The 25,249-nt window shown below is 36.7% G+C and overlaps 1 protein-coding gene across 3 annotated transcripts; it reads right to left on the bottom strand.

Moving 5' to 3' along the window:
- Positions 1 to 379: 379 nt before the first annotated feature.
- Positions 380 to 24,959, bottom strand: FAM133B (family with sequence similarity 133 member B). Of its 3 annotated transcripts, none has more exons than XM_027102451.1 (11): positions 24,830 to 24,959; positions 18,259 to 18,356; positions 16,032 to 16,110; positions 15,272 to 15,346; positions 15,103 to 15,135; positions 14,598 to 14,660; positions 14,039 to 14,131; positions 12,647 to 12,697; positions 7,457 to 7,549; positions 4,864 to 4,911; positions 380 to 1,971 (listed from the first exon to the last, which is right to left on the bottom strand). In XM_027102451.1, exons 1-11 carry the CDS (start codon positions 24,851 to 24,853, stop codon positions 1,885 to 1,887), a joined length of 744 nt encoding a protein of 247 aa, XP_026958252.1. In that variant the 5' UTR covers positions 24,854 to 24,959; the 3' UTR covers positions 380 to 1,884. The 3 variants fall into 3 exon arrangements, with proteins under 3 accessions (XP_026958252.1, XP_026958254.1, XP_026958255.1); XM_027102453.1 differs by having other exon boundaries at positions 389 to 1,974; positions 4,866 to 4,911; XM_027102454.1 differs by lacking the exons at positions 380 to 1,971; positions 4,864 to 4,911; positions 7,457 to 7,549 and adding an exon at positions 8,433 to 9,096.
- Between the last annotated feature and the right edge of the window lie 290 nt (positions 24,960 to 25,249).

Consider the following 25,249-nt stretch of genomic DNA (forward strand, 5'->3'; position numbering starts at 1 on the left):
ACTGCTGCTTCTAGTGGGACATAATCATCATATACTGGACCAGTCTGCAAAGGTACACTTTTATGTCATGGCAAAACTGATTAACAGATAACCTGATAACCTTATCTTTTAGCATTTTCACGAACAATTCTGAGGAACTTCTTTTTGGATAAAAAATGTCTCCCAAACTTGCTGTGTACTCAAGAGCTTATAGATTTCTTTTATTAGGAAAGATTACGAAGCTTTAAGCGTAAAATTTAGGAACATTTACCAAGAAATGTATTATATTTTATGGCTAAAAACTTGGGGACATGACTTATCCACCTAGCACTTAACACCTAGTAGTGTTCCTTAATCTTTATAACTTGAGACTCAAAGGGAGCTGATAAGAACACAGCTATTTTTAAGTAAAATAGCTATTTATTCAGCTTGTCATGCCAAAATGTTTTGTGCATATACCACTATAATTAGCACACCCTCTGTAACAGGCAAAATTGTACATCAAATTATATTTCATGTTACCTGATTATATAAAAATGTAAAGTGAAAATGATTTATCAATTCTTTTTAACATTACTAGTAAACAATTCAGCAGGAGACATGAGGCACAAAATCTTAGTAAAATATGACACAGGAAAAGCAAATATGTAATTCTCACTTAAATTTAACTTGTCATAATCCATTGTGAATATACAAAGACAAACCTTTAAAACGTTATATTTACTAAGATTCTGGCAATAGTTTTGTGTAACAAGACACAGCATACCAGGCCTGTCACTCAACTTATTTATGGTTAAGTCTCAGCTTCAATATGAAGCTGTTAAAAAAAAAAAAAAAATCAAAAACCTGCTTTTTACATGCTAAATATCTTGGCAAGTATGCTGTTAAACACAGTAAGGAATTTAGAATAGCAAGAATAAGGAGTTAATAAAAAGCTAAACATTACAGCCTAAACAAAACTCATACAAAAAATAAAGGAACTATCACTGATTACATAAAATTTTCCTGACTGGTTAAAACCTAACAGTATAAAACATGCATTTTAGAATCTTTAGCTATCAAGTTCAAAAAGTACCAGTGTCATTTGAAATGATTCCTTTTCAAAGCCAAAGTGTAGTCAAAATTAGTTCAAATGTTATAACACATTCTAATGCTAAAAAACATTCAGTATTATTGAAGTGGAGGTAAATCCCAGAGCTTTTGGGGCATTCTCATGCTGCAAAAGGCTATTTCTCTGGTTCACTCAAAGTAGCATACGACAGAGTCCAACGATGTCACTAAGCTCAGTAAAGGGCAAGACTGCCATACCCGGCCCTGACCTCCCCATGAAGCATGGCTACTGTGTCCACAAAAATAAGATGTGTGAGGATAAAGGCACGCTATTCTGCTAGCTGAAGTGATATCAAACCCCACCCCCACCCCTAAAAGCTCCTTCCCCAGGTAAACAAAAGTATACAAGGGGAAAAAATTAAAATACGCTTATCTACAGAGTAAGGATTTTGAAACGTCAACGTAATCCCTACTTCAAAAATGTTAACTAGAGTCATCTGGTCATGTCTGATTACATCTTAATGATGTATCCAGATTCAGTTTCTGTTGATTTATCATTAGATACTTCTAGTCAAAAATATTAACTTTATTCCCAAATATCTTAACCACTAGTATGACTGCGGTGTGTTATCTCCCAGTTATAAAGCACTGGATGAGAAAAAAACAGATGTTCAAGCAGCAGGCAACAATTATGGCCCTTTCACACAGCGGCATCTGAGTGGCTACTGATAGTCCAGGAATAATTCTAAAAACAAGAAAATTCATGCATTTTAGTAAATATGTCATAATGTTCACAGTTGATATTTCCTTAGACATTGCACTTTCTTTATAAGTGAATCCTGATTCTTCTTAAAGTTATGGTGAGTCAGGACTTGAACTAGCAGCCTTCTTTTTCTTCTTCTTACTGTGTTTCTTATGCTTCCTTTTCTTTTTTGTTTTTTCCTGAAAAGATAGTTCCATGTTAGACATAGCTACGTAAAAATCTGCAAATTAAAAACAACAACTTCACCATGGTACTTCTAATCTACTATGTATAGTTATTTCTAACAATCCACACAAACAAGTAAGCTACTGAAAACATTTCTCGAAAAGTCTCAATAATATTGTATGAGGACTAAGAGAGTGCTTGTCAATTTTCAAAAGATAAGGAAAACTCTAGGTCAGTAGCACATTAATGTAGCTTCTAACAAGATTTCCTGTAGAAAATAAATTCAACTGGATTATGGTATCAACTGTTATACTTCATGTTATCTAATTTTTAAAGGTGAAATCATTTTAGTTACTGCAAAGGAATCGTCATACCACAGCAAAACACAATTGTTTGTAAAATGATAACTTTTAGAGAATACATTAAACCTGCTACTTTTAAGTAAATAGGAACAGGTATTAGGTACTGCTTAGACTGGTAGAGCTACTTTAATTATTAAGTTAACAACTATCTGGTACAAAATACTGACGTACAGTTGAAAAGTATATTTAGCTTAGAAAAATGGACGCTTGGTTTTTAGAGGAAAACACCACTGAGGCCTAGTAAAAAGTAGTCATACTGTGACTAGACAAAGGAAGCTAGAATTCTGCTGAACCCTGACTCTCTTGACTTTCTGATGTAAAAGAGAAGGCAGAACTTTTAGAAACAGATATGTGGAAATGTAGTATCAAATAATATACTAGTTGTTGATATTCAGGGGAAGTAAAAAGAAAAGGCAAGAGCCTTAATTTAAGGGTGGCAAAAATAAAACTTCCTCTCCATCTCCTTATCTATTAGAACTTCCATCCCTCCACCTTCTCTAAGGCCTCTATCACTTTGTGACACTAACAAACTTTCACTGTTCTTTTCATTACGAGCCCAGGTATGCAGGGACTTTTAGAGAGTCCAAAATCTTATATCTGGGCTTTTAAAAATAAGTTTTGGGTATAGGTTACTTTTTCATAAAAGGATAGTTGGCCACTCTGTTCTTAAAACACTTTTCTTCTTGGCTTCCATGACACCTCACTCTGCTGCTTTCCTTCTATCACAAAGACCTTGTTTGCTGGTTCTTCTTCCTCTGCTCAACCTTTGTGGGCTTCCTTCCCTTCTTTTCCACATGCTCTCCCAGTAACATGCTTTAAATACCACTTAACAGACCAAATCTTTATATCCAGTCCTATGCTCTAAACTCAAGACTGCAAGTGCCTTATTACTAGCTCTACCATGCTAGTTATTAAAAATGCTTAATTTTTCCCTCCAAATCCTTTCTCAACCATCTTAGTGCATGGCACCACTAATTCATCATATTGTTTAAGCCAAACAATCTAAACTATCTTTGACTCGACTCTTTAACTCCACTCTCCACCCCTGAAGCACCAAGCAAGTCCTACCACCTAAGGCCAAATCATATCTCAAATCCATCATGCCAGTCCATCTCCATCACTACCACTGTAATACAAACAACAGCATTCCTCATTTAGGTCCAGTCATCACTTCTGCCAAAATATTTTTAAAATGTAAAGTTGATTTAGGTTACCTGTTTGCTTTGATTAAAACCTAAATAGCGTGCTCTGTGAGATGGCCTCTGCTTACTTCCCAACCTCATTATATGCTATCCTCTTTATCTACTACGTGTAAGCCAAGCCTACCTTTTTTCACTTCTTCAAACATATCAAGCTCACTCCCACCATAGGTCCTGAGCTCTTCTCTCTGTCTAGGATGTTCTATCTTTCATCTTCTAATGGTTGGCTCTTTTTTGTAAATCAGATTTCAGCTTAATTTTACGTCCTCAAAGAGGCTTTCTCTCCGAGTCAGCCTCTCATTTGTCACACTCTTATCTATCTCGTACTCCATTATAACAGCTCTACCAAGACAGAACAGTGCCTGCATAGAGAAGCTTAATAAATACATGCTAGCTGAATGCATGAAACAGTAAAGTATGCAAATATAAATTAGAATTATCCAAAATTAACTTTATGTCTTAGTAATCTGAACCAAAGATGCAGTCTTCACCCAAGTTATTTTCCCACTCAGGAAAAATGTCTCTTAAATGTCTCCTTGGTCTTGAAGCATATAAAATGTTATTTCCGAATCACACATTATCAGGTGAACCTTCTCAGAGAAGGACCCTCGTTTTAAGAGTCAGGGACATTCTGGGAAGGGGCAGTTACTCTCAAACCTACAAATGATGCTGTTCTCATTTTTCTTTTACTCCTCCCTAAGAAAATGCCTTCAAAGGCCATAGCCCACACTTATGTGGGTGCTCCTAAATTACTTTGCTGATATGATCTGCATTTCTCCTTGATAATTTGCTACAGACGTTCTCTAGGTTGGTCTGCTTCTCATTGGATACCACTTCCACTTTCCTATTCTCCTCTTTCTACTTCTCAACCTGCATGATAGCAGAGCTGGCTTTAGAAATGATTGAAAGAATCATCTTTATTAGCGAATCATTTATGTTGTAACATTCCTCTTATTTTTCATTGCAGCGTGTGCTTCATGAGCCTTTTTCTATTATTACCAGGTTTGGCAGATCTGGGAGTATCTACTATCGAAGATGGAGGGAATCACCATACTTTACTCTCATACTTCCTGTTACAGCTTAAGAAAGTCAAACAATAGTTTAAGCTTACATTTCTAACAGTAAAATACTGAAAATGAAACAGAGATGTTTGCTATCAGGATATGCTTCCTTTCTTCTGAGCCAATTTAATTTTCTCCAACCCATTAAGTGAAGCTGCTGAACACCACACCTTTCCCAATAAATATTTATTTAGTTCTAGTAAGTGTAATCATGCTTTACAAAGACTAATTTTATATTAAAAACAGCTATACTGTTGTCATGTAAAAACATAAGTGATACTTGCTGTTGTTTTTTCTCGTTCTTCACTGCTTTTCTTCTTTTTTGCTCGTATCTACAAAATTAAAATTTTTGTGGAGAACAGAAGATAAATATGTAATTTCCAAGGCATTTTTTTTCATTCACTAATATACCTTTATGTAAAAAACCTTTTTTTGACAATCAAAAAACATTTTAAATGCATTATTGTACCTCAAACCTCTATTATATCACAATGAGGATTCAACGAAAAACATTTAAAGGAAAGAAAATTAAATCTCTAGAGGGCTTCTCTTAGATTTTCTTTCACCACCTAAAAACAGCAGTGAGGTACAGCAGATAAAATACATGGGCTCTGCAATAAAACAGACCAAACTCTGAACCCTACCTCTGCTATGTATTACCCTCAGTTTCATCGTCTTTGTAAAATGTAGGTAATATCCACCCTCAAGGGGGAATGCCTGGAATACAGTAGGTGTTTCTCTTACCTATGGTGTTTAACGAATGGTGGTTTTATATATATAGTGTACTCAGTATCAATGAACTGATAAAAATCTTTTCAAGTAACAATTATTACCCCATTAATATGTTATTTCAATATTTTAAAGTGTGATACACTGGATTTATGTTAAATTCAAAGTTGCTAAAACTGATGTGTATTAATGTTAAATCCAAATGTAACATATTTTATATTAAGACAAACATAATTAATACAATAATAAAGCACAAAAATTGCTGAAATATTGAATTGTCTGGTTTATCTGCTAGGTTACTGTATGTCAAGTACATGAAAATGTAACTAAGAATAGCACAAATAAACTAAAATAGACTGAAGGAATAGAACACAGAAGCATTAAAGACTATTAACTTTCAATAGAAGCGGTAGCTCTCTCCTGAAAGAACTTGGAGAACGCAATCCTTGTGTCTGTTGGTTATTCTTGTCATCTCAGTGACTGAGGGGGTGGGGCCAAGACAGGGAGTGCCATCAGGCGATATCCAGGGAGCCTGGACATAACTTTAGAATAGCCTGCTTGACATTCATATAATGGGCCCAATTATAATATAAAATCTAAGTATATTACAATATGAACACAAAGTATTTTGTACTGGGTTTTAAGATACAGTCGGCCCTCCGTATCCGTGTGTTCAGCACCCATGGATTCAACCAACCATGGATCAAAAATATTTGGGGAAAAAAAAATTGCAGAAAGTTTCAAAAAGCAAAACTTGACTCTGTCACATGCCAGCAACTATTTATATAGCATTTACATTGTATTCGGTATTAGATGTACTCTAGAGATAATTTAAAGCGTATGGGAGGATGTGCATGGGTTAGATGCAAATACTACGCCATTTTATGTAAGCGACTTGAGCACCTGTGAACTTTGGTATCCACAGGGGTCCTGGAACAAATTCCCTGCAGATATCGAAGGATGGCCGTACAGTGGATGTCCCAGAATAGCTATGTCATATAAATAGAGGGAAGACTGTATTTTGTTTCATTCAGAGCTTTACTGGGAATTGTCCACCATTTTGGAAAATGTCATTGGTGACAATGCTATTGTACGGCTTTTGAAGGGCATAGGTCAACATACCTGCTACAGCCTGAATTTTGTCACAGCTTAATATTTTATGTCTTCTAGTGTTATTAGGCGCAAGTACTTACGCATAGAAATATAATTTTATAAAATTATTCTCTTGTATTCATTTTTATTTCTTTAGGGGACACTAATATAAAAATGTGTACAGGTAGCCTATACTAGCTACAAACTTCATTAAAGGAGTATTACAAAATATTGCTACACATGGGGACAAGAGGTCCTATTTTACAAATGAGGAAATCAAGTCCAAGCAGAGAAATACTTCAAAGATAACTTATAAACCTAAAATTAACTAAGAATGGACTCTAATTCCAAGAGAATACAAAATCTAAGACAGGGATATTAGAGCTGAAAAGGACTGTACAGATTACCTAATTCTACTCCCTCATTTTATGGATAGGAAAACTGAAGTCATGTCAACATTTCTGTTCCACCATATCACCTTTCTACTCCCTAAAGAGTAGTGCCGGGGCTTCCCTGGTGGCGCAGTGGTTGAGAGTCCGCCTGCCAATGCAGGGGACGCGGGTTCGTGCCCCGGTCCAGGAAGATCCCACATGCCGCGGAGAGGCTGGGCCCGTGAGCCACGGCCGCTGAGCCTGAGCGTCTGGAGCCTGTGCTCCGCAACGGGAGAGGCCACAACAGTGAGAGGCTCGCGTACCGCAAAAAAAAAAAAAAGAGTAGCACCAAACAAAAACAAGGGAATGCTTGGGTTTTAATATGGTACATGCTATACAGTATCTTTCATGCCATCAAAATGGTAGTAAAAAGAAAACATTAGAAGAGTAAAAATAAAAGATCTCAGATTGGAAAGGTATCTGGGAATATGATTCTCAAAATAAAAGCCATATTACTATCTTGTGTAAAAATACAAAACTTATTCTGAAACGGCGTCTCTTTTACATATTAGAAAAGTGAGTAAATCAAATATCTTATGAAAATTTTTTTTTACTAATTCGTATTTATTAAATCAAGTAACTAAATATTTTAAAGTAAAGAAAATGGATTTGATCATAGACTTACCTCCTCAGTATAATCTGATTCTGACAGGGACTCAGATGATAAAGGTTTATCTTCAGGATACATCTTTCTTTTTTTGCTGAGTCCTTTAATGTCCTATGAAAAATAAATACATGTATGCCGACTGAGATATAATACAATGCCACACGAATTTTAAGTTTTTAAGTTTTAAGAATTTTCCCAATTATCACAAAAATTATCCATTTTCATTTTAGAAACGTCTAAAATTGGTGACAATTATCAGCAATCAGTTTCTAATTCCAATAAAGCAATGCTTTTATTAAATAACTTGAAAAGAAATACCTATACATCCATTTAGATGTAATATCCTCCTTATTTTCTTTAATTATACATGATGAAGTTTTAAAAAGTTAAGGAAAACATATGGTATAAGAATTGGGTCCTTTGCAGTTTAATTCTTTTTGTTTCTAGCCTGGGTTGGATCAGACAGGCCTAGTGTTACAGAAAAGAAAATCAACAGGTAATTATTTGTGATGGCCTAAAAAGGTCTCTGCACCGTAGTTCCCTTAGTGCATTTAAAGTGTTAAATTCACATTAAAAAACAAAACAAAACTTCATCTCTAAGTATTTAATGATGAGAAAATGTATAATTCTGGGGAGGAGTACTTAGGGGCTTAAGTACATATTTTAAGAAATAAAACATTTTTAAAGAAATAAAACATTCTGGGAACTTCCCTGGTGGTGCAGTGGTTGAGGATCTGCCTGCCAATGCAGGGGACACAGGTTCGATCCCTGGTCTGGGAAGATCCTACATGCTGCGGAGCAACTAATGTGCCACAGCTACTGTGGCACAGCTACTGAGCCTGCACTCTAGAGCCGCGAGCCACAGCTACTGAGCCCGTGTGCCACAACTACTGAAGCCCGTGCACCTAGAGTCTGTGTTCCCAACAAGAGAAGCCACCACAATGAGAAGCCTGCCCAACACAACGAAGAGTAGCCCCCGCTCGCCGCAACAAGAGAAAAGCCCACGTGCAGCAACGAAGACCCAACGCAGCCAAAAAATAAAATAAAATAAATTAAAAAATAAAGTACCAAAAAAAAAAACATTCTGAAAACATCTGAAACAAATATGACAGAATGTTAAGATTTATTAAAGCTGCATAGTGAATATGCTGGTTGTCATTTTATTTTTTCTATATGCTTCATCAGTACGTATGAAGTAGTTCATAACAACAAAAACAAAACCGCACAAAGGAAAAAATGCTCACCAGTTAATCTTACACAGAAAAAAATGACCTAAAACTTTTACATAGCATGAACCCAATTTTGAAGATACAAACAAACAAGAAAAGAAATTAACAGTGATGATATGTGTGGTAGATTACAGGTGATTTGTTTCTGCAAACAGCTTTATTATTTTGGTAGAAATTATAAATGTTCATTTTAAGAAAATTCACCAAGATCCCACTACAGGGATTTTGGGAAACATCTCTGTGTATATACAATTTTACATAAATACTTGTTTGGAACCCAGTCTTCTCACCCAACAGTATCTTTCCATGCCAACTACACCATCATTTTTGGCTGCCTTTGACATTCACTGAAAGTATATACCACTGAAAGTAGATACCACAATTTACTTAACCCATTTCCTTCTGGAGGGCAGGCATATGAGTTCCTCGCTATTAAAAACAAAGTTGAAATATAGTAAAGGGTACGTGAGGGCAAAATCTTTAACAATAATGACTAAATCAAAGACCAAAGCAGCCTTCATCCAAATGATTTTCTCACTCTCCCATAACCCTCAAAATTGTTTCTTATTTCATTCATTTATGAACCACACTTCACCAAAAAGCCTCTTCGTCAGATTCTTTTATCAGCCATATCAATCTCAGATTATTAGAATATAGTTCATATTTTCTTTAAAAATTGCCTCAACATGTATTTTATCTATTTTTATGTGTGTGTGAGGTATTCTCTTTCCCTTAATTACTGAAGATCAAGTTTTTGCCTTATATATTCCTAGTAGTGTTTCTTAGTCTGTTCATTATATTTAAACTTCGTTCACAGCTTATTTTTTATAACCTATATGTCTTTTTTCCCATTCAGCATTTGAATTATGTGGTCAGAAGTTCATGAGATTTGAGGTAAAGCCCTTTCCCATAACAATGTTATACTCACCCATGTCTTTCTCTAGTTGCATTTTCATACATTTAGAATTTTCACTTATCTGGAATATATTTGGCCTTAAGGAGTGCTCAACTGTATATTTTCCAAATGGCTAGTCATTTTGGTCCAAGAAATGCCACCTCTATCATATATTAAATTCCACAAATACTTAACAAATTTTTACCTGGACTCTACACTGTTCCATTGTTTTTCTATTCCTGGATCATACCACATTTTTTCATCAAAGCATATGAAAAATGTTTTAACTTTTAGCAGAGCAAGTCATACCCAGGAACATTTATTAAATTTTCGCGTTTCTGAATAGATCTGTATAGTTTTCTTCAAATAAGTCCTGCTCACTTCTTTAAGATTTTCCTATATGTTTTTTGTTACCATCATAAATGAAATATTTTCTTCCACTATATTTTCTAATTAGGTATTCCATTGCCTAGCACTTTCAGAACAATTTAAAATAAAAATGGAGCTAAAACTAATGACTGATACATATAACTGAAAATTAAAACCATGTAAGATTATAACAGACACCCTGAACAGGATTAACAGAAGCCATAGACCAAAAGATGTTAACTACCTGTCTGAAAGATTAGCATCCAAAGTATATAACTCTTATGAATCAGAAAGATTAATAACAATCAAACAGAAAAATGGGCAAAGACCACAAATAGGCAATTCACAGAAAATGAAATCTGAATGGCTAATAAACAAATAAAGGGGGGCTCAAACATCTCTACACACTGAACTGGCAAAAAGGGAGGTCTCACAGCGTGACAAGTATGTATGAGGAACAAGGGTACTGTCATACATTACTAGTAGGAATGTAAATTAATAACAAGCACTTTGGTAAGCAAAATGTAGACAAGTAAAACGTATGTATATCCTAGGACCTAGAAGTTATACTCCCAGGTATACCTCAGAAAATTAATGACAACTTAAAGAAAAGGAGAAATGGATAACAAATAGCCATTGCAGCACTGTTTGCATTACTGAAGAATGAAAATAACCTGTATGTCCACAAACAGGAGAATGGAGATACAAGTTGTGGTGAGTTAAAATAATGGAATACTATAAGCCAAAGAAACAAACTTGAGAGTATCAACAAGGATAAATGTCAACAGTAATTCTGAGAGAAAAAAACAAGCTTCAGAGGAAACATGGTGACACCCTTCTGAAAATACTCTAAGTTATTTCTGAACACATACTTATGTTAATAAAAGTGTATAAATATGGATGGGAAGGAGGCACAGTAATTTCAGAAACAGCTGTCTCTAAGGAAGGAGAAAGTGCCTGGGACTTCTTCTTTTCCCATAAAACAAGACCTGAAGCAAATATGACAAAATTTAAACCATCTGTTAATTCTAGTTGGTATACATATGGGTGATTTTTTATATATGTGTATATTACTCTATACTTTGTATATCTTGAAGTACTTCAAAAATCACAGTGCAGTTGTTTTAGTATTTCATGTTTGCAAATTGCCAGTTTTTAGTTTTACAATTTTTTTTAAAACATGAAAGTAACCAATTATTCTTATTTTATAATGGTTTTGAAAAATCAGGAAGTTCTGTTGAAATTATATCACACCCTATTGGCAACTATTAAAATAATCACACGGTTTCTTTCCTTTGACCAGTTAATATGGCAAGTTATATTAATAAATTTCTTATCCTTGAATCCTTGGAATTAATTAAACCAACTCTGTCAATATGGTTTCTTTTTTTAGTGTTAATGCATTTTTATTTGCAAACTGATTAAAAAAAACCCAAAACATGTCTAGGTATATACCCCAGAGAAATGAAAATATACGTCCATACAGAAACATGCATATTTAAAGCAGCATTATTCACACTAGCCAAAAGGTACAAACAACTCAAATGTCCATCAATGAATGAATGGATAAACAAATTGTGCTATATACATACAATGGAATATTATATGCATTCATAAAAAGGAATGAAGTACTGATACATGCTACAACGTGAATGAACCTCGAAAACATTATACTAAGTGAAAGAAGCCAGTCACAAAAGGTCACATATAGTATGACTGCCTTTATATGATATATCGAGAATATACAAATCCATAGACATAAAGCAGATTAGAGGCTATCACGGGATTGGGGGTGGGTGGGGAGAAGGAAACTGGTTACTTAGTGACTATGGGTTGTTTTTAATGGAATGATGAAAAAGTTTTTTTTTTTTTTTGCCGTACGCGGGTCTCTCACTGTTGTGGCCTCTCCTGTTGCAGAGCACAGGCTCGGGACGTGCAGGCTCAGCGGCCATGGCTCACGGCCTAGCCGCTCCGCAGCATGTGGGATCTTCCCAGACCAGGGCACGAACCCGCGTCCCCTGCATCGGCAGGCGGACTCTCAACCACTGCGCCACCAGGGAAGCCCGATGAAAAAGTTTTGAAACTAGAGAGGTGATCAATGCCCAACACTGTACATACACTAAATACTACCAAACTGTAATTTAAAGATGGTTAATAGCATATTATGTGAATTTCACCTCAATTTTTAAGAAATGATATACAAAGACTGAATAAAATACAGTGACACTGGTCTTTATTTTCCTTTTATTAGTAGTTGCTTTCTTTAGGCTTTTATTTTTAATAATAAGAAAGATTTAAAAATATAAACCAGAAACTTAGGTAGGGATAAATTAAGCATTAGGTATAGATAAGCCATAAATGAAGATAAAACATCTACTTACAGTAGAAAAAAGTTTTCAAATTTAGCTATGGTACACTCAATTTGAAACAGAAGTCCATGTTCTTTCATTAAAAGGACCTTCTTTAAAATGACTTGAGGAAACAGGAAATGTTTAGAATCTTCATTATTTTGAATTTTAAACTGAGATAATACATTTATCTATACAAACTCAAATTCTCTGCAGGAAGCTTCTTCTGATCTTTTACCTTCAAAAATGAACTCAATAAGCAAAAGAAATCTTTTAAGGTAAAAAGGGGAATGCTTTAATGTTAATTTTTTGAAGCAATTCTTGAAGTAAAAGAAGTTATCTTAAGGCACTGTAAAGTATAAATTACCTTTTCTTTCTCAGTTGCATCCTTTGACTTCTTCTTCTTTTTTAAACTATCCTAAACAAATAAAATATATATATATTAATTTTAAATGTGAAAGATACAGCATTATGACAGAAGGAAGAAAAATACCAAAAAAGTGATTTACTCTATGACCGAAAAAAAGTTTACTTCCAGAATTTTATTCTGAAAATACGGGAGAAATACAGGTTGTGTATATATGTGCTTATGAGGGAATGAGACTTCTTCATTTATCTGGCTGTATATCAAATCTCTGTACAACTAAAACAACGGACGTTATCTGTATAACGTTTATTTTAAAATAAGACTTTATACTATTGCTATTTTTACCTGTAGTGATCATATGCACTGAAGTTCTAATTCACACCATGCTCAGACATCAATTTGATTTCCCTACTCTTCCTTATAAAGTGGGGAGGCAAGAATTTCTACTTTTGAATCCCTCAGGGCTAGCTGTTAAACTCTCTGAGCCTTCCTTATCCATGAAGTGGGATATACAAAAAACTACTTCATAGGGGTGTTGAGAGGATTGAGTTAACAAGTCAAGTGCTTAGAACTGGGCTCAATCTATAGTAGGCATTCTATAAATGTTAGCTATCAGTATCATTAGACTGGCTCTTCGGCTTTAAAAAACAAAACCAACATCTACTGAATACTTTATATATGCCAGGCATTTTATCAAAAGAAGTCTCAGTAGGGCAAGTAGATATCTGCCATACAACCATATATCAATAGTTGTTTTGTTCTCCTGGGACCCCAGGACAGTGCTCATCAAATTGTGGCCCATGGACAGCACTGCATCAGAATCCTAGGGACCATTGGTTTAAAATGTAGACTTCTGATCCTAATCGGACTCACTAAATCAGACTCTGGAGCTAGGACCCAGGAATCCACATTTTTATTATAACCTGCATGTATTTCTTATGACCACTAATGTTTGAGAGTTAATTGCATCTGATAATTCTGGATAGTACAGAACAGATTTAGGTACAGTACAGTAAAAAGGACACTGGATCAGATATTAGAAGATAGATTCAACTTCCAATTCTAATACGATCTGTATGAATTTAAGCAAGATGTTTTCATCTGCACTACAAATTTTTTATGTAGATGGGAAAAATAATGTCTGCCATGCTTTATCATAAAGCTGTCATAAAAATGCTGAGATGTGGGGACCTATATGTCAAAGTACTTAGAGAACAATTAAATGCCCTATGTACAATATTATTAAGTACATCAATTAAGTGACACAGAGCATCAAAGTACAAAAACAGTATCACATTTCTAAACTGAGAGCAATTTAAGACAGGAAGAACTTAAAGAAGAACCTAATTAAATGTCTGCTATCCAAAATATTGCTCATTTAAATGATTTTACCTTACTGTCTGATTCAGTTTCTGACATGGAACTTTCAGAAGATTTATGTGAACGGCTCTTCTTTTTCTTTTTCCTTTTTCCTTGTCTCTTATCCTACATGAAACATTTCAGAAATATTTGCTTTCTGTTTCAAAAATATAATCGTTGCATTTTATTAACATCAAAACTTAATCAATGAACAAAACTTGATGAAAGGACCAGCGTGTAAATATGTTTTACTTAATAATATTTAAAATGTAACTTACATCACTTTGTTTTATTAAAAAATGTTAAGTGATGAGTCACATGTAATTCTTAGCTAAAACAGAATTTTTGATTTTTAAATCCATTTCTTCTACTAATATTTTTAAATGAACAAGACAAATTTAGGAATCTAAAAAACACATTTACCAATATTTAAATACCTAGTTATTTATTCACAACAGCGCTCTCAGTTATGGATGATTAATCAAAAACTGGAAGTAAACATTTTTAACAGATATTTCATAATGGGTTTCTTCCACTTGTCAGTAAAGATATCAGAGATATTATTTCATGAATCATTACAGGCAAACATTACCTCATCTTCAGAATCTGAAGAACTGCTGGAAGAATCAGAGCTTGATGAAGAAGAAGATGAATACTTGACCAAGCACAAAACAATTAAAGCTTGTGAGATGCAGGAATTTTTTTTCTTTTACTAAGTCTCTCAAATACTTAACGAAATTAATCTAGTGTCTGAGAAACAGATGCCATATTCATGACTTAAATACTAAAATGTCAAATCTCACATTCCCTCACAAACACAGACATACACACACACAGACACACACACAAAGTAACAACAGATGTAGCAACAGTAATCGATTTTCCCTCTTTAATAGTAATGAAGGAGTCACTAGGTTATAAGGAGGTTGGCACCTTTCTTTTATTATCACTAATAGAACAAAACCACCCGTAACTACCAAAGGACCTCCAGGTTCCTTGACTTATCTAGAGTTAGCATACAGGTTATATCAATTATTCTTACTTTTTTTGTATGCTCTTGATTATAACATTTAGAAAAATGGAAAACTTTTGCTCACCCTACCAGATTTCTTCTTTTCTTTTTTCTTTCTCTAAAAGCAAACAAATACAAGTACAAATCTAAATAAGGTGGTGTTTTCAAATGTATCTATTAATAATAGTACACAGCATTATTATGAAAACCCAACTCTGAGATTAAGAATAGCAATAAACTAAAAATGGCATTACCTGTCTTTTTCTGGATGAGCTCTCACTTCCACTTAATAATTTCTCCCTGTGTTTTTCTAGTTCTTTCTTCCAGTTCTGCAGAAAAGTTATAAACACATTAGAGGCTACCTATCCCCTTCTAATACACCTAAATATATAGAGACAGCCACTACTTTCTTCCTTCCATCCTCTACTACCTCGCTCTCATCTCAGCCTCTAATTACAGTCAAAAGATACTGCAGGTGCCAGAATCCTTTACCCTGTCACCAAAGGAGCCTCTACGAGCTCCTTTCAAAGAGGATATTATGAGGTGGGAGCTCCTTACTATATACTGAAAGGAAGAGTAGGTATTATTACTGAGGCTGAGAACTTTTTTCTTTTTAACAATGGTGGTTAGATTCTCTTTCCAGACAGTAAAAGTTGAATTAATCTATACTGTGGCTGAAATACTACATATATGTTTGTAATCAAAACAAGCAAACATCACCATGGAAATCCCAGGGTAAGATGGGGACCTGGGGATAAGGGGAGAGAAGGGAAGAATGTAACATTTAGAAAACTTAAGATGATTTAAATTACTGTAAGATGGCTTTTCTCTATTTCTTTTTTTAAGAAATCAAAATATACAAACCGTATTCAATATAACAAAAACACTTCTATAATACAGAGCACCCTTAACCTAAAGAGCTAGGCCCAAACTCTTGGTTTATTAAAAAAAAAAATTTCATTTTTTTTATTATAAGAAAAAAGATTATTTTTTTTAAAGGCACAATTTACAAACCTCATTCATCTTTTCTTCAAATTCAGCCAATGCCTTGGAGCCTTTCTTTTTCTTTTCTAGTTGTTCTTTCACTTCTTCCCTTAAAAAAATAGAATGTACAAGTAAGTTTTCAAGCTATTCAAATTTGAGACGGATGCTTACAAACAAGGCAACAAAAATTTCATAAATAAATTTTTCTTAATATCCTAATAAACCTCCATTCTAGTTCCAGTGCTGCTACATTTTAAATTTCTTTGTTCACGTCCTTGTAAATCAATTATCATAATAAAGCCTATCAGATAATACTAGTCACTCCCCTTCTAAACACGGATTATAAGAACTAACACACCAAACATTTGAGCACTTCCATACAACAGGCACTGCTTTAAATACATCTTCCTTTAATCCTCACAACAATCCTGTGAGAAAAGGTAGTATTATTACCCCCATTTTAGAGATAAAGAAGCTGAAACTTGAGGAAGGTAAGAAAATCTGCCTAAGGTCACAAAGCTAGTAGTTTCAGTGTTAGGGTGAGTTAAGGTCTATATGACTGAATTACTATAGTCTATTACTAAATCACCCGTTTTATAATGTACCTGCTTTTAAGAACGAGTAGCCCTGGCTGGCATCTGGGAACTTAGATTTTGGTACCACCCCCTGATAAGAGTGGCTTACTGTGCCTGTCTATACAAATAATATAGTTTATATGAACACCTTCATTCCTTCTGGAATTTTGGCACCTGACAGGCAGAGGCAGATCAGTCGCCAATAAAAAAGCTGGACACACTGAATCACACTGGTTGGCAATACCTTACATGTGTTATCATAACTCATTGCTAAGGAAATGAAATGCATCCTGTATGACTCCACAGAAGCAGCCTTGGAAGCCTGCGTCCAGGCTCCCCTGAACTTCACTCCATGCACTTTTTTCCTTTGCTGACTATGGCTGGTATCCTTTCACCATAATAAATCTTGCCCACGAGTACGACTATCTGTGAGCCCTTCTAGCAATTACCCAACCTGAGGGTTGTCTTGGCGACCTCTGACCATACATGTAATCCACTAGCTTAGGCACTTCCCCTTTAAAATTCATCCCTTCTCCCCAATTTTAAAGATAAAATATACTTTGTTTTGAGATAATTTATTTTTTATATTTTTTCACGTTACAGTGCCATTTAATACACATATTTTTTGCAACACAGAAATTCACATATAAAGATCTCATTAAAATCATGAGATAATTTATTTTTTGGTAAGCTGCAACAATAAACAATAGCACTCAAGAACATTCTAAGAGGCAGACACAGCTTACTTCCTATTTAACCCAAAGGAAGGATTCCCTGTTGTATGTAAATACAACTTTCAACTATAGTTGCCCAGTTATCAGGGGCCCTTAGAAGGAGTCCAAAGTTAACAACTCTGAAGCTTGCCTTATGTTACCTCAGGAGTATGGGTATTTAATAATAAGACATACTAAAAAACAATAATGTAAGTGCTATGATACTTTATTTACAAAAAATCAGAGCCACTCAACAAGGGCAAAACAAACAAAAAATTTAAAACAGAACTTTTACCAAAAAAAAAAAAAAAAAAACTTTTACAATGGGAAACCCTAACTCTTTGAAAAGCCAGCGGATAAAACTAGAAACAAGGTCTAAAGTCATCTTTCTCAACACCTAGTTATACCCCGTGGAAGGGCAATATTATTCAAACCTACCATTTTAAATAGCTTAGAACACTTCAAGGTTAAGGTCTGTTTTAAGACATAAATATGTGCTTGGTATAAAAGATTCTCTGTGGCTTCCCTGGTGGCGCAGTGGTTGAGAGTCCACCTGCCGATGCAGGGGACACGGATTCGTGCCCCGGTCCGGGAACATCCCACATGCCGCGGAGCGGCTAGGCCCGTGAGCCATGGCCGCTGAGCCTGCGCATCCGGAGCCTGTGCTCCGCAACGGGAGAGGCCACAACAGTGAGAGGGTCCGCATACCACAAAATAAATAAATAAATAAATAACAAAACAAAACAAAACAGATTCCCTGGCAGTGCTTTAGCTATATTGGGTGGTGGGTTCTCAAATGTTTGCTTTACATTCATGCATGTGTTTTATACATTCAAAACAAAGCACATATCAAATACCACTTCAAAAAATTATGTATCTAGCAACTGCTCAGCAATCAATAAAAGTTGTAAAAATAACCTTTAAAAATTTATGAAAACCTTATATATAGGTAAATTGTTTCACAAATACCAGGTAGGCCTTGGTCGATTCAGATAATCTTGGATCGTTGGACCTGAAGACTGGATTGGACCCCTTGATCTGGCCATTGCTATTGGGTTCATATAGGCCTTGAGGAAAAAACAAAAATTAACTCCATTAAAATAACCACTGAAAACACAAAAGTACATTTGCATACTCATAACGCAATCTTTATTATAAATGCATACTATATCCAACTAAGCATGAACAATCTGACTAACCAACTTTTCATTACAAAAAGTAGATTTAATGCTCTATTAAGCCTCATAAGTTTGGGAGATAAGTAATACTGCTCTTTCACAGAAAATGTGTTTTTACCAGAGATTTGATGAAAATAATAATGACATCTCTCTCTTACTCTTAGATGGCTTTACAGTGCTTTTTCCTAAAGCTCAGTAAAGCTCTGAGGGTAATAATATTATGCACAATGGTAAATGAAGAAACTCGATTCCAGAGAAGTTAAAGAAGACCTAACTCTAAATTCATTGCTTATTCTACTATATCTTCTATCTCAGGAAATACTGCGCCCTGCTGAGAGCAATTTTATACACAAATTGTTAACATCAAAAATTAAATCATGCTAGGCAACAAAAGAAAAAATAGATAAACAAGACTTCATCAAAATTAAAAACATTTGTTCATCAAAGAACTCTATCAAAAGACTGAAAAGACAATCCACAGAATGGAAGAAAATATTTGCAAATCATGTATCTGACAAGGGTTAATATCCAGAATGCATAAAGAAATCCTACAACTCAACAACAAAACCCCCAAACAACCCAATTCAAAAATGTGCTAAGGACTTAGACATTCCTCCAAAGAAGATGTACAAATGTCTTAATATGCACATGAAACGATACTCAATGTCACTAGTCACTAGTCGTTAGGGAAATGCAAATCAAAACGACGAGATGCCACCTCACCCCAGTTAGAATGGCTACTATCAAAAACAGAAAACAACAAGTGTTGTCAAGGATGTGAAGAAACTGGAACAGTTAAGCGTTGCAGGTGAGAATAAAAAATGGTGCAGCTGTTTTGGAAAAGCTTGCTAATTCTTCAAAAAGTTAAACAGAAACTCCACCTCTAAGTAGGATTGAAAAAGAACTGAAAGCAGGGGCTCAAACAGATACGTGTACACCCATGTTCATAGCAGCATTATTCACAACAGCCAAAAGGTGGAAACAACCCAAATGTCCATCTATGGAAGAATGGATAAACAAAATGTGACATATACATACAATGGAATATTATTCAGCCTTAGAAAAGAGTGAAATTCTGATACATGCTCCAACACAGATGAACCTTGGAAGCATACTAAGTGAAATAAGGCAGACACCAAAGGACAAACGTTGTATGATTCAACTTATGTGGGGTACCTAGAATAAGTAAATTCATAGAGACAGAAAATAGAGTTTACCAGGAGCTGGGAGTTACTGTGTAATGGGTACAGAGCTTCTTGTATGAGATGATGAAAAAGTTCTGGAAATGGACAGTGGTGATAGTTGTAAAACACTGTGAATGTACTCAATGTCACTTAACTATACACTTAAAATGGTGAACTTTGTTATACATATTTTTGTACAATTAAAAAACCACAGAAATTATATTACGCTCTGTATACTACACTTACTATAGCAGTAAAACACATTTTTAGACACTTTCCCCCAAAATACACTGAGACAAAATAAAGCAGAATATTTGTTTCTTTCTTCTTTCTTCTTTTTTTTTTTTTTTGCAGTACGCGGGCCTCTCACTGTTGTGGCCTCTCCCGCTGCGGAGCACAGGCTCCAGACATGCAGGCTCAGCAGCCATGGCTCACGGGCCCAACCGCTCCGCGGCATGTGGGATCCTCCCGGACCGGGGCACGAATCCGTGTCCCCTGCATCAGCAGGCGGACTATCCACCACTGTGCCACCAGGGAAGCCCCAGAATATTTCTTTGTTAATGACAGTGTCTAGCAAAGAGGTGTTGCTTTATTAAATAGAATTCACAAATCTGGTCTTTAATTCACTCTCAACCTCTTGACCCTATGATTCAGCTTTCCAAATTTAATTCAAGTCAACATTTATAAAAACTCTTCTACTTTGGGCTTCCCTGGTGGCGCAGTGGTTGAGAGTCCACCTGCCGATGCAGGGGACACGGGTTCGTGCCCTGGTCCAGGAAGATCCCACATGCCGCAGAGCGGCTAGGCCCATAAGCCATGGCCGCTGAGCCAGCATGTCCGGAGCCTGTGCTCCGCAACGAGAGAGGCCACGACAGTGAGAGGCCCACATAACGCAAAAAAAAAAAAAAAAACAAAAAAAACTCTTCTACTTTATAAATAAAAAGAATTTTGGTTGAAAATGACTATTACCAAGGTTGATTTTAAACCTAATTACCTAACATTTGAAAAGAAGTGAAAGGGTACAATGCATCTGATGCATTTTATTTAACAATATCTTTAAAAATGACAAAATCAAAAAAAAAAAAAAAAAAAGACAAAATCACCCACCTTCATAACAAATATAAGTTATATATTTCTAGATTACTCTGGCAGAATAAACAATATAAAACCACTATAAACAACACATACCGAGAACTACTTCCATTCAACTGGATACTGCCTACTTACTTGAGATGAAAAAGTTAAACCTTTAATATAATTTTCTTACTGGCAGGAATGAATGCTAGAGCTCCTACGGTCAGAGATGTTGAATCAGGGCTACATGTGGATATCAAATGCAACGTTTAAGACCGAGGCATAAAGTCCTATTTTTTATATCAAATGTTATGCCCTCAAATATTTCATTCAACTGTCTCTGCTGAGAATTTCAATCAGTTCATGTGGAAATGACAACCAACAGAGGCCACAACAGAGCAGCTGCTGGCCCAACCAATGACACTGACAATCATCATAACCAAAAGCAAGTACAATGTGCAAGCTAAGATCATCACTTTAAAAACTATAATATCTACCATCTATCACCTCATTTCTTTGGTAGCATGTCATAATTTTAGCAGTACTCAATAGTAAAATATTTTAAGTTTAAAACTGTAAAAACTTTATTTTTAAAGTTGTAAATATATACAAGGATGTTAAAACTGTTATCACTAAAATAGGAAAAACTGAAAATACCCAAAGAGCCGTCAATTTGAGATTAATTTAATACATTATATTCCCAAAATGAAATACTATGTAGCCATTAAAAAGATGATGCCCAAAATTTCTCAGGTGAAAAGCAAAAGCAAGTTAAAAAAAAAAGAGATACCATTTTAATAAATAACTATAAATTTTTAAAAAGTTTTTGATGCAGGTGCACCAAAATGTAAAGGAAGACGTCTACTTTCATCATTTCATACAATGGAGAAAAAAATTTAAAATAACTCATTACCTTTATAAAACAAAAATACTACATGCAAACACTGCCATAATATTAATAGTAAACAAAATGAGAAAAATTCAACCACTCTAAATACCTCCATTATTTATCTCAATTATAATAGCAATATTTATGAAGCGCATCTCACAAGCTCCTTGCAAAATTCTGTGCTCATAATTATTAAGCAACAGTGCTCATTTTACTGTGCACAACAGAAAGGTTTTAAAAACAAAAAAGTATTTCACAAAGGTAAAGCTCTTTCACTTATTATGCGTAAGTGTGAAAAATAATGCTTCTAACATTAGGCGGTGGGTGGCTGGGCATCAATCAAAATAAAGAAACTGCAATTTCTTTAAATGTCTATGACAGTCACTTTAAATACTATGCCCTTTTAAAGCAAACACCCATACTCATATGTAACTAGAACTGCCTGTGACTCCAAGCTGCTGCTGTGAGTTTGGGTAACAGAAAACGATTTGTCTTTGAAACTTAGGATGGCAAATTGAGCTCAAGGGAATATATAAGTGGGCAGCTAGGAAAAAAGCAATGCAGTGAAACTGCTAAGGACAAAATGCGCAGAATTTCATTTGCTACTTTGATTACCTATTTTTATCTAGAGGATACATCTGTTTTAGTAACAGAAAAGAACACGAAGGAAACTTCTGGAAAACAATGGGCACAAAGGGTGGCCATCACAAATTAAAGTGCCCTTTACAAATCTCAAGAATTAAAATGTTCAGTGAAAAAATAAATAAAAGCCGTTCAAGAACGTACAATACCAAGAGTGAGCCCTAATGTAAACTAAGGACTTCAGGTGAAAATGATGTGTCAATGTAAGCTCATTGACTGTAACAAATGTTCCCCTCAGGTGTGGGAGTTGAAAGTAGGGAAAGCTGAGCATGTCTATGGGCAGGGAGCATATGGCAACTCTCTGTACTTTCTGCTCAATTTTTGCCTTGAGACCAAAACAGCTCTAAAGAGTAAAGCCTATTTTTACAAAAACTTCAACCTGAAATTTATGGCATTTTAGAAAGCAATTCTGTCATCTCTAGAACCATGATTTTTATCATCAATGTAAAAAGAAAAAAAAGCCATTATTTTCAGAGGCACATGTTCATTTTAATTAAAATCAAGAGTTATGGGCTTCCCTGGTGGCGCAGTGGTGGATAGTCCGCCTGCCGATGCAGGGGACACGGGTTCGTGCCCCGGTCCGGGAAGATCCCACATGCCGCGGAGCGGCTAGTTCCGTGAGCCATGGCCGCTGAGCCTGCGCGTCCGGAGCCTGTGCTCCGCAACGGGAGAGGCCACAACAGTGAAAGGCCCGCGTACCGCAAAAAAAAAAAAAAAAAAAGAAAAAACCATCAAGAGTTATGATGTACTAAACTAACTTATCAGATGACCCAAGGTTTTTTTTTGGTCCCAGTTTAAACAGTTCCATCTCCTCCTCCATTGCAATGAGGAGACTGAACGAGAAGATCTGCGTCTTCTACCTCTTAATTTCCTGTTTTCCTTTCCACAACCTTTGAAGTGCATATAAAATGTTACCAGAACCACCACGGGCCAAGACAACATACCAAGTAATAAGTAGAGCTCGGAATTATCAAAATGCTCTAGTAAATGAAACTAATTTGGAAACTTTTTCAAATGCTTTAAAAGTATGTGTAAACCAACACCTTTTGCCAGTAAAACAAAACATCTTAGGTCTCTGCATGAAAACTGTACCCAAGGTCCGGTAATTTCTAAGCATTTAAGGCCTAAGGTCATTAAAGAGCCCAAACACTCTTAACACCTTAAACCTAAGGATGCTCCAGGAGAACACCATTTCAACTCTATGAGAATCAGAATACCACAAGGTCTGACTTACAGCCAGGAAAGCAAGAGAAAAGAACATTCCTCAACCTTGTAATCAAAGTTCACCACTGTGGTTCCTAGACATCTTTGATTATGAAGACTAAATAAAATTAAAACAAACGTTTTGAAGACAAGAAATATTTCATAAAAGTGAAGCTCTTTTAGTACCTCGCCCCATCTCCCCCCACTCCCTAACCTCAAAGGAAATAATCACTTAATTTTTAAAAAGCTAGTTCACTAAATGTAGTACAGTAGCTTCAACGACATTTATTTTTTTTCATTTTGCTGCTCAGTGGTTTAAAACTCTATCATAGCCAAGCCTAGAACTGTAAGGCTGCAACCTAAGCTTACTGCTAATCCCTCCTGTTTAAAGCCCATTCAAACTGATTCATAACCTGGGCTGTCCACACCAAGCTAGTAGCCACCTAGAATGCCTTCCTCCCATCTCCGCCTGTCAAAATGCCCTCAGAACCTCGAATTTCTTACTTACAGATATTTCTTACTCTTTCTGCTATTAGGTACTTCTGCATCTCTTTTATCTCATTTACTAGAATAACCTTCATGCCAAGCACTCGCCCGGCCACCTTGCCTTTTGCACTCTCAACTATTCTGCAAAGTTATGGGCAACACTGATCCCCTCTTACAGATGAAGAAACTGAGGCTCAAAGAAGAAAAGCAACTCATCCTAGGTCCCCCAACTCCCGAGGGACCAGAACTGACATTCCAGTCTGGGCCTGACTCCAGAGTGAACATTACCAGGCTATTCGTTCCTTTACAGAGCCTACTAGGTGCCAGGTAGTGCTGGACACTGGGGCCCGAAGCCAAATGCTTTGATCCTGGTTCTCAAATGCGAGCCCGACTTCTGCTAGAACTGGGCGCCCTGCAGGCCCCCGGGTGGAGGGACAACGTCCGTGGCCTCCGTCCCCCCTGGGTGCGCGATCCCGGTCGCGGTGCGTGGGGGGCGAGTCCCGGCACCTCCACGGGCCTCAGACTTTGGACTTACTTACAGGAGGGTGCAGGGGACCCTAGAGCTCTAGAAACTGGGCACTGCTGGCCCGAGTGCGGAAGGGAAGGATGCCAGAGAACACTACCAGAGGGTGCGGCAGGGTTGACGGGGTGTAGAGGAAAGGGAGACTAGAGAGAAGAGAAAAGAGAGCGGGGGAGCCGAAGGCGCCAACTTCGTGCGCGGCGCACGCGCGTCTGGGGCCGGAGCGGGGAGGGGAGCTGGGTCTCCTGGTTTGAGGTCCCAGCGCCGCCGCTGACTCTCAGGCCCAGCCGGGAAGAGCGAGGGGTCCCGCTCTCCTGCCGCCGTGCCCCGCGCCGCCGCATTGCTTTCCCCACCGGGTACTCACCACCCTATTGTCCCGCTTCCCCATGGTGCCGCACTGAGCGATCAGTCAGCCGCTGGGGTAGACCAGGCCAGAGCGGCGGCCGAAGCAGACCCGCCGCAGGTCCTTCTGCCAACTCCCCACCCCGTCCAGAGAGCGGCGCCGCGCAGGCCCGGGGGCCGCGGCCGGCCACAGCGCCACCTATCGCCTCGGAGGAGAGGAAGGCGCCCGCACTCACCCGCGGTTCCCAGGGTTCGCCTGGGGATTCCTGTTCTTTACCGCCCACCGAGTACGACAGCCTCGCCCAGGCAGCTCACTTCCGTTCAGCCTTGGATTGTTTTGCTTTCTTCCATTCCTGATGCGCTGAAATCCCTTCTAGAGGATACAATGATTATTCCAACGCTTATGGTGTGCTTAGCATAGTGCAAATGCTGGAGATAAAGT

The sequence above is a fragment of the Aethalodelphis obliquidens genome, unplaced genomic scaffold (genome assembly GCF_003676395.1).
Source record: "Aethalodelphis obliquidens isolate GAN/ISIS:26980383/991018 unplaced genomic scaffold, ASM367639v1 scaffold5, whole genome shotgun sequence".
NCBI classification, from domain to species: Eukaryota; Metazoa; Chordata; class Mammalia; order Artiodactyla; family Delphinidae; genus Aethalodelphis; species Aethalodelphis obliquidens.